General features: G+C 41.6%; 1 protein-coding gene and 2 long non-coding RNA genes across 4 annotated transcripts in view; 1 reads left to right on the top strand and 2 right to left on the bottom strand.

Moving 5' to 3' along the window:
• The window catches only part of kalrnb (kalirin RhoGEF kinase b), a 39,958-nt gene that overhangs the window by 10,876 nt on the left and 19,096 nt on the right, over positions 1-9,986 (bottom strand). For both annotated transcript variants that reach the window (XM_015051103.1, XM_015051102.1), the window contains exons 31-41: positions 9,538-9,647; positions 9,382-9,451; positions 9,207-9,296; positions 8,846-8,938; positions 8,538-8,649; positions 8,271-8,461; positions 8,097-8,198; positions 7,831-7,985; positions 7,432-7,534; positions 5,397-5,558; positions 5,127-5,322 (exon numbers count right to left, since the gene is read on the bottom strand). In XM_015051103.1, coding sequence (XP_014906589.1) covers positions 5,127-5,322; positions 5,397-5,558; positions 7,432-7,534; positions 7,831-7,985; positions 8,097-8,198; positions 8,271-8,461; positions 8,538-8,649; positions 8,846-8,938; positions 9,207-9,296; positions 9,382-9,451; positions 9,538-9,647 — 1,384 coding nt within the window. The remainder of the gene's footprint in view (positions 1-5,126; positions 5,323-5,396; positions 5,559-7,431; positions 7,535-7,830; positions 7,986-8,096; positions 8,199-8,270; positions 8,462-8,537; positions 8,650-8,845; positions 8,939-9,206; positions 9,297-9,381; positions 9,452-9,537; positions 9,648-9,986) is intronic.
• LOC106958933 (uncharacterized) lies at positions 872-3,113 on the bottom strand. The gene is made up of 2 exons (XR_001427252.1): positions 3,073-3,113; positions 872-941 (listed from the first exon to the last, which is right to left on the bottom strand). It is a non-coding gene; the product is annotated as an uncharacterized LOC106958933 (long non-coding RNA).
• LOC106958934 (uncharacterized) lies at positions 4,017-9,646 on the top strand. The gene is made up of 3 exons (XR_001427253.1): positions 4,017-4,534; positions 9,386-9,466; positions 9,556-9,646. It is a non-coding gene; the product is annotated as an uncharacterized LOC106958934 (long non-coding RNA).

Here is a 9,986-nt window from a genome sequence, read left to right as displayed (position 1 = left end):
TTTGTCATAATAGTAGTAATAATGATTTAATTATTACACTAGCAAAGCCTTAAAAAAACAATGATTAATATTTCCACTCCCTGAAATAAAGCAAAACAAGTAGGACAAGCAATAAAGATTTCATTAAGCTTTATTACACTGTCAAATGATTTAATAACAGACTCATTAACAATTTCTTTTACATCAACTAAAGTGGAACAAGTAGCACCAGTTATGAATATGTCATTAAGTGTTATTACAGTGTCATTAATATTATCTCTTACCTCAAGTAAAGTGAAACAAGTAACAACAGTTATGAAGAAGTTATTAAGTGTCATTATAATGTCATTAATATTAACTATTACCTCAAGTAAAGTGAAAAAAGTAACAGTTATGACAAAGTCAATATTAACTTTTACCTCAAGTAAATTGAAACTAGTAGCAACAATAATGAAGATGTAATTTAGTATTACAGTGTCAAATGCAATGCTAACAGAGTTATTGATATTCTTACCTCAAATGAAGTGAAACACACTGGACTACTTATAACAACCGCCATAAATGTAGAACAAACCCTTTGTACATTGGAATAAAACAAAGATAACTTGTTCTAAAATAACAGGGGGTTTAACGTCTGGTCAGTATATTGTTACTCTGAAATGCTGATTGAAAAACCAAAATTACTTATTCTTTAACTTAAGAAAATAGGTTCTTTCAACAGTAACATTTTTTGCTTCAGCCATCTCCTTCGTAATAGTCTTCCTGTAATGCTCTGAAAACAGGAGATCTTCTTCTTGTCTTCATTTCCTGGAAGCAGCTCTTTGAAGGTGTCCAGAAATGCTCAGAAATTACAGCTGTTCTTGCAATAGTTAATCATGGATAAAACCTTTTCATGAATTCAAACTTGGTGAATCTCTTCTGGACATTTTCATAGTCGGTGATGACTCAGTTCATTGTGGTCACTTAAAAAAAGAACAAAAACAAAAAACAATATCATATTCCAGCATTTATTTAAATACCATTTCAAAAATGTCCCTTGCTGCACACTGTCAGACTGGCAGACAAATGCCTAGTTAACATGACTGGTTGTTATAAAGTGCAATACAATTATTTCTTAATACAGGGGGAATAATAACTGGAGCTGAACAAAATTATTCTGATCAAAATATTTGTCTGGCACAAGTTCAGACAGACTGTCACTGTTATTCGAATGCATCATTTAACATATAGTTTTAGGCACATGAATGCATCTTTTTACTTAATGAGCATTCTAAATTATTTCTAACTAGATACTCGAACTTATGGTTGTTTGCAAGAAGCTTATTAATAAATAAATAGATTTAACATCAGTTTTAGTTGTCTAAAACATAGCTTAACTCAGCTGGTGAATGTTGATTCCTGCTCCCCATTCCCCACTTACCTGGCTGTCCCACCCCACTTCACATGGTAAAAATATTAACAAAAAAACGACTTACCTAATTTTCTTGGGGAATATTGCATCTGCTTCTTTCTCTTTGGTCAAACAGGAACTTGTTTCTCTGGTGGCTGGTCCTTATTATCATCCTCCACACTCGTAGCATGTCTTCATTAGCCAACTTCGTCCCCCCACCACCACCAGCATGTGTCCTTTGGCTAACATGGGTCTTCATGTGGCTAAAGTTTCCAAAGCAAAGAACACAAGCACTGTGTCACATCAGCCAAGTTGCTAAATAATGCACATAAAGGATAACTTTGACTAACATATTAGCTTTTAATTTGCTAGATTAAAATTGGAGGGAAAAAACTAATTTGACTGTCTTTAAAATACGTTTAATATTAAAGGCTAACGTTACAGTAATGAAGTTTAATAACTTTAGCTAAAATTAACTTACAGCAAGGTAGGATTGGCTTGAATTGCTTATAGCTAACATTACAGAGAAAAAGAACATGTAAAGTTAATAAGACACATACCTCATATGTATTAGGTATCAAACTTCGTCTTTTGAAACAGGAGGTCTGGCCGTTATAACTTGTGTTAGGTTTGCGCCACAATATGGAAGATTTCTTCTTCACCAACACACTGCACGCCTGTTCGTGCACTGCTGCCTCTCACTGGTGGAGATGGTGTATTGCACTACTTAGCCCTTGTGTTTAGAAATGGGGTCCATACCAACCGACCCCACACACGTAAAACTTTTATCATTTGCCACAGTTCTACGTTTGCCTCAGTCCTCGCACGCACAAGGGTTAAAACAGCCTTGAATAATGTTTCAAATGCTAAGTTCATACGTGCTTTGTAGACATCTTGCTGTAAAACTTTAGGATCAGTTAAATTAAGAAATTAAAGAGTAAACAACATGGCAGAGCTTTATAATATTACTACATAAAGCTAATTTTTAAAGTTTAATCGGTAATACTTTTATAACAAATTTATGTCAGATCATGATTTCTTCGTTATTGACNTCCAGAAATGCTCAGAAATTACAGCTGTTCTTGCAATAGTTAATCATGGCGAAAGCCTTTTCATGAATTCAAACTTGGTGAATCTCTTCTGGACATTCTCATAGTCGGTGATGACTCAATTCATTGTGGTCACTTAAAAAAGAAGAAAAACAAACAACAATGTCATCATATTCCAGCATTTATTTAAATACCATCCCAAAAATGCCCCTTGCTGCACATTGTCAGAATGGTAGACTGGCAGACAAATGCCTAGTTAACATGGTTGTTATAAAGTGCAATACAATTATTTCTTAATACAAGTGGAATAATAACTAAAGCTGAACAAAATTATTCTGATCAAATATTTGTCTGGCAGAAGTTCAGACAGACTGCCACTGTTGTTATTCAGAATGCATCATTTAACATATAGTTTTAGGCACATGAGTGTATCTTTTTACTTAATTATCTAAATTATTTCTAATCAGATTCTCTGACTTATGGTTGTTTGCAAGAAGTTTATTAATAAATAAATAGATTTAACATCAGCTTTAGTTGTCTAAAACGTAACTTAACTCAGCTGGTGAATGTTGATTCCTGCTTCCCCACTTACCTGGCTGTCCCACCCCACTTCACACTTCACATGGTGAAAATATTAACACAAAAACGACTTACCTAATTTTCTTGGGGAATATTTCATCTGCTTCTTTCTCTTTGGTCAAATAGGAACTTCTTTCTCTGGTGGCTGGTCCTTATTATCATCCTCCACACTCGTAGCATGTCTTCATTAGCCAACTTTGTCCTCCCCACCATGTGTCCTTAGGCTAGCCTGGGTCTTCATGTGGCTAAAGTTGCCAAAGGAAAGAACACAAGCACTGTGTCACATCAGCCAAGTAGCTAAATAATGCACATGAAGGATAACTTTGACTAACTTAGCTTTTAATTTGCTAGATTAAAATTGGAGGAGGAAAACAATTTGCCTGTCTTTAAAATATATTTAATATTAAGGGCTAACGTTACAGTAATTGTGTTTAATAACTTTAGCTAACTTGTGTTAGGTTTGCGCCACAATATGGAAGATTTCTTCTTCACCAACACACTGCTCGCCTGTTCGTGCTCTGCTGCCTCTCACTGGTGGAGATGGTGTATTGCACTACTTAGCCCTTTGTTTAGAAATGGTTTCCATACCAACCGACCCCACACACGTAAAACTTTTATCATTTGCCACAGTTCTCTACGTTTGCCTCAGTCCTCGCACGCATAAGGGTTAAAACAGCCTTAAATAATGTTTCAAATGCTAAGTTCATAAGTGCTTTGTAGACATCTTGCTGTAAAACTTTAGGATCAGTTAAATTAAGAAATTAAAGAGTAAACAACATGGCAGAGCTTTATAATATTACTACATAAAGCTATTTTTTAAAATTTAATCAGTAATACTTTTATAACAAATTTATGTCAGATCATGATTTCTTCAAGTTGTCATAACAGACAATTCTGTCTAGGTTAATGTCAAGTTGTCATAACAAAGATATTTTGAATAATGTCAACTCTGTATTAAAGGTGTCATGATTTACCGAATGACACTTTACGACAACAGTCATAAATATTCATGAAGACTTATTAATGTTCATGACAGGTGTTATGTCAGTCTTATTCACACCCCTTTAAATAAAGTGTTACCGGTGGATTTTGCCTCAGTGAACTTTGCCCTTTACGCCTAATTATTAACAGAGGAGCAGATATTTTGTGGTTCATTTCTGTGAGGAATCTGTTCAGAAATGATCTCTGATGTTCGACTCTGTGGCGAGTTTATGGCAGACAGGACTTCCTGTTTTCCCCGTTAAAAGACGAAACCTGACAGCGAGGAAACCTGCTGGAATGTTACCGACCTCATCCTGCCACTCATTGACCAGCACACTCTCTCTCTCTGTGAACCCACCTCGCTCGTCCGCTCCCACAATCCATCTCAAAACGCCTGAACAATCCCAGCATGCACCTCTGCCTCGCCGCATGCTTCCTCATCAGTCCATCCAGAGGGAATGGAGGAGCAGAACCAGCCAGACCCTGGGCTCGGTGGATCTGCCGAGACGCTGGCATGTGGAGGCTGAGGCAGTAACCCAGGGGGCGGGGCCATGAGGTGAGTGGGCGGGGCTTAGCTAGTTAGATAGCTAACTAGCTAACTCCTTGAATGAATAGTTTATTTAATGATATATTTTTATAATTGCTGATAAGAGCATTTCTCGTTTTACTTGATTATTGTATTAGTTTTGCGTAAACTGAGTGTATTTTTGACCGCTGGTTGTTTCTACCTGCCTGGCTGTGAGCAGATTTATGGTTGCATGTGTAAACAGCGACGCTGGTGAAGGTTTTTTTCTGCTGATTTGTGCTGCTGAACCCGTTTTGTGGGCTTCCTGAGCGCTGCAGCTCAATGTGTAGCGGAAATTTGGTCAGACATAAACTCTGACGGCAACGCGGCGCGGAAGATCCCAGTAAACAAACCAGTTTAAATGTTTCATATTGTGGGACGAGCCGTCTGTGTTTACAAGCCAACAATCAGGGATTTAAATATTTAGAGCGACAGGATGTGCTTCTGCTTTAACAGGAAGTGACATCGGTGATTAAATCTGAGCAGTCTGTTGTCTTTTCAAAGTCCCTCTGAGACACTCATGACAGCTGCAGCTGCTAACATCTGCCTCTGTGTAAACAAGTGATGTAATCAGAATACTCACCCCTCCCAGTGCTCCCAGCAGAGGAGGAGGTGGAGGTGGTGGTGTTGGTGGTGGTGGAGGAGGAGGAGGAGTTGCAGGCAGAAGAGGTGGTGGTCGCGGGGGTGGAGGCGGTGGTGGAGGCCGTGACGAGCCCCTCCATGTCGGCTGCACTGTGGGAGTGTGACAGGCAGAGGGCGCTCATGGGCAGCAGCCCCTCCTGGGAGGAAACGGTTGGGGTCAGGAAGGAGCAGACTGTGTGCGACGTTCTGCCTCCAGTCAAGTCGGTCCTACCTGCTGAGGGTTCTGGTCTGTGGTTCTGGCCAAGCACCAGCCGGGCCGGTCCGCAGACCGCTCCACCAGCTCCACCGTCTGACCGCAGCGGACGCTCAGCTCCCCGGGGCCGCCGCTGGTGAAGTCCAACAGCACCACCACTAACTCGCAGCCTCCAGACAGCTGCACACACACACACACACACACACACACACACACACACACACACACACACACACAGCATCAAGGTTACTACAGGTAACCAAAACTAACCAAGTATGAAACTGAGAAAACATTTTAATTAACTGAAAATAAATTAAAACAATACTTAATGGGAGAAAACTAAAAGACCAAAACCAAACTATGACTATAGGTGATTCATAAAACTATGTCTGGAAAACGAGCCGTTTCAAAAACCTCCAGACTGTAACATCACAAATCAGCAGGCACTGCCCGTTACCTAGCAACACCAAACGCTGAGACTCGTTACCTAGCAGCACTAACAGAACCCAGCCCATTTCCTAGCAACCCTAGGACATTTAGTCAGCTTGTTTTTCTGCTGTACGCTCTGTACAGTGGCTGCTGGAATAGACTAGTGTTTTTTTTTTGTTTTTTTTTTTTAAATTGACTTGCCATCCAGAAACCTCTTCTGTGCAGGAGGCTCCACTAATGCTTATCAAAGATATATGCTTTTATTTATTTATTAAGATTTTCTTTTAGATTCTAAAATGTTTTTAACTGACAAAAAAAAATAATATTCATATAAATATATAATTAGTTTGAGATATTAATATACTTGTGTATTTTATAGTTTTATTGCATTTATTTTTAGAACTTGAACATTTTACATACCAAGATGTTTCTGTTTAGTTTTACATATTGATTTTTTTCCCCCTGTGTTGAAACACTGTGATGACGGATTGTAATTGAAAGCATCATGAGTGTTGACCTAATGTTGCTCTCAGCAGATTAAACACATGACTAATGACAGCCACATACATCATCCCACAGCCGCTCTGATTGGTCCAAACGGAGTCACATGACTGGAGCTATAGGTGGAGGTTGCTATGGTTACGGCTGGCTCTGAGTCGGAGCACGTGGGCTCCAGCCAGGGGAGGAACCAGTCTCGCTGCGGTCTGCAGGGAGTAGAGGGGAGTTCCCCGTTTAAATGCAACACAGCTGTGATCCCAAAACACGGAAAACAGGCGAGAAGATCGGAAAACCAGGAGAGGAAAAAATAAACAAACAGAAACCAGGAGAAAGTCTGAGGACAGAAAAACAAACACTTCACTGTCCTCGAGTTGGACCAGAAACTTTAAGAATCACAAAAACATTTTAAAGGCTGGAATCTTAAAGTTCATGTTTGGATTTAATTTTTAGACAGAAATGATTTAATTGTAGGATTTGTTTCACAAGGATATTTTCTTAAAATCAGGCTTAGCGCTCCTATATCTATATTTTTTAAACAGTTATAAATACAAAGATGTTTTGCACTGCAAAATATTTAGATTTCGTTCAATTCAGACATTCATCATAGGTTGTCACCTGCCTGAAAACTTTTATTTAAAACATCTTGAATTTTCTTTTCTTCAAACTTCTTATAAAACATGTTTTTATAAGAAGATATTTCAGTTCTTTTCTATAATTCTTCAGATTTTATTGATTATTTTAGTTTTATCTTTCAGTGCTGCTTCACGTTCAGGAGCTTTTAACCAAACGGAAACAAAAAGACGCCATAAATGTTTAAACTGACCCAGTTAGCGTTGCCGCGCCGCTCTCAGCCTGCCCTCCTGTCCGCCCGAGTTTTCACCCCTGACCCCGACCAGCGGACCACGGATGGCAGGGTCACCAGGTCAGAGGTCGCTGACCCTAACCCCACCCTCTTCTAGCCCTCGGTAGGTGAGAAAATCAAACGTACCTCGTCTGAGCGGCTGCAGAAGAAGAGCGCTGAGTGGAAAATCCCTCAGACACACACCAAGCTCACACTCCCTGCAGCTGTGATGAGGTCATCACTGGGCCGCTCACGCCCCTCTGTGGCGTCGCCCTGAGTGTTTACCTTGTCGCTGTCGGCCGTGTTCTGCGACGTCCGGGACGCGATGGAGACGGTGTCGGGCTGGCTGCTGGCGTCGCCCAGGCTGTCCGCGTCTTCGCTCGTTTCCCTGGAAACCACAGCGGCTTTAGTTTCCCTCACACCCAAACGTCCGTCTGGATTTCATTATTATTATTATTATTATATAGGAGGCAGTTAGTGACAAAACCGCTGCTGCTCTGGAAATACTGCAGCATTCTGGGAAATCAGCTCCAGTTTTATAACATCATTTAAACACATTCTGATTCTTATTTACTCAAAAACCTGCATGTTATCAAACCTTTTCAGTTTTTTTTTTAATAGAATTAATCAGTTGCTGAATTGATCAGAAATCAACGTTTGTGTGAAGCTGGTTGTGTTTCCCACCTGCGGGTGATGCTGCGCTGCCGGCCCAGGGTCGGGTTGGGCGTTTTGGGCAGGGGGATGGGCTCCCGCAGCGCCCCCCGCAGGTGGCCCCGCCTCTCCTGGATCACCTGTCGGATGCTGCGAACCCACTCCTGCTTCAGCTCCAAGGAAGACGCCTGAGGGTTTAAATAAACACTTTTATTAAATTACATTTTTTAAAGCAGCAGCAGGGTTTCTGGGTAACGTTTTGCTCAGAAGGTTTTAAGTTGAGGAAGTTGTGCGCGTACCTTCAGGACGGTCTTGTTGTCGGACGTCGGCGTTCGTCCGACCCACAGGGCGAACTTACATGGATCCCCCTCGATGTGCTCAGTGACGCCGAGCTCTGAGGTCTGACATGGAAACAAGCAGGTCAGTTAAACTCCTTTCCTCTGCGCGTTTAATGATCGCATGACCTCCATTACCCTCAGCCTGCTCTTGTACAGATACTTGGTGCGTCCAGAGGAATCCTTGATCTCCTTGCTGAAGATGAGCGACAGCTCGAACAGGAACAGGTGCCGGTCCCGGCCCTTCCGGATCAGAGACTTGGGCTCCCAGACCAGGAAGGTGTCCTGCAGGAGGAGCTCGCCCTGCACCTCCAGGCCCTCCTCCAGACCTGGAGCCGCATCACAGCCAGATCAGACAAACAGAAAAACGTCTCCAGCAGAGTCACGGCGAGGCTGAGGCTCTACCTTCCAGCATGCTGACATGCATGGCATCGTTGGCTCTCTTTGGGACACTCAGCATCACGTCCAGGCCTTCTTTAATCTCACCTTTGCCCTCCTCACAGCAGGCCAGCAACTCCTGCAGAACACACACAGGCAGCTGATGATCACACAGATTAGTAATTTGCACCGAGAGAAGCAGCAGAGACGTGTGGCAGCTTTCATTTGTTATTCCAGACACAAACTTTGACTCCTTTCAGTTTTAAATCTCCAGATTTGTTTTGCAGACGGAGGAGAAAACAATTTTTTTTTTACTGATTTAAATGTGTTTGTACCTTCAGCAGCAGCTGGTACTTGGTGATCCGCTGCACTGGTTTGATCAGAGCCGAGGAGATGGAGTTGGCCAGGCCGTGTCTCCTCTGGACCTCCTGCTCAAAACAAAATGTTAACATTCATCCACATCCATCCCTCCAGCACAGAATAGAACATTTGGACCGTTTCAGCTCTGTCATCTCATCTTTCCTCAGTCAGTTCTCACAAACTGAACATCATGTAAAAATCCCTGCTGCTGCAAAAATAAATGTAGTGATGTTTCAAACATTTAATAGTTTCAATCATTCTAGTTTTGAGTTATTCATTACTAGCTAACACCGCTCTTCAGTCATATGAAGTTTTGCGGTTTTGTGGGAAAATGACCTCGAAGAATCCGACTCCATGCTGCTGGATCAGTAAACTGGAGTCCGGTTTGTTCCTGCAGTACGTCACGTACATGTGGAACTTATCAGCCTGCACAGAAACAAACAGAGACGCTTTAATGCTTCGTTATGTCAGCTAAATGTAGCATCAACGGGCGATAATCCTCTGTGTTTACCCAGGTAACGAAGCAGTGCCCCACGTCTTCTGGAAGCTGCTCGTAGTTCTCCAGTTCCTTCAGGAAAATACTGAGGAGCACAAAGGTTAGCGCTGCTAAGCTAAACGGTTCTGTTTGTTTCACCCTGATGTATAGCAACTGTTTCTGTTCGCCTACCTGTTGTGGAACTCGTAGATGTCCTGGATGTTTCCGAACACGACGTCGTCCTTGTTGGTGAGTCCAGGTGGGATTTCCTCCGAGCCGCTGGTCATCTCCCACAGGTACGTCTGCAACGGCAAAACAGTCACTTCAGCTTCACCTGCCGCTTCTTACAGGGAAATCAACACTTCCTGCACAACTTTCACTTCAAACATTTACAGAATTTCTGGTTCATTTGGTCAGAGAATGTTTTATCACCAGAATAACTGTGGACATTTAAAGGGACATAGTAGCATTTTATAGCACAACTAAGTACCTTCAGTTGTTATAAAATTGCTACAAATATCAAATACCACTTAAAAGAAGTGTTACTTCCTAATTTATCACGTTGTGGGTCCTCTATTAACCCTTTAATGTTTTTACCAGCGTTTCTCTGAGCAGTGGCTCCTATAATGAGGTCACCAGTT

Source organism: Poecilia latipinna, unplaced genomic scaffold, assembly GCF_001443285.1.
Source record: "Poecilia latipinna isolate Pla-1442-1.1 unplaced genomic scaffold, P_latipinna-1.0 Scaffold1031, whole genome shotgun sequence".
Lineage (NCBI taxonomy): Eukaryota > Metazoa > Chordata > Actinopteri > Cyprinodontiformes > Poeciliidae > Poecilia > Poecilia latipinna.
The sequence above is the reverse complement of the archived record's forward strand: the minus strand, read 5'-3'. Positions and strand labels throughout refer to the sequence as shown.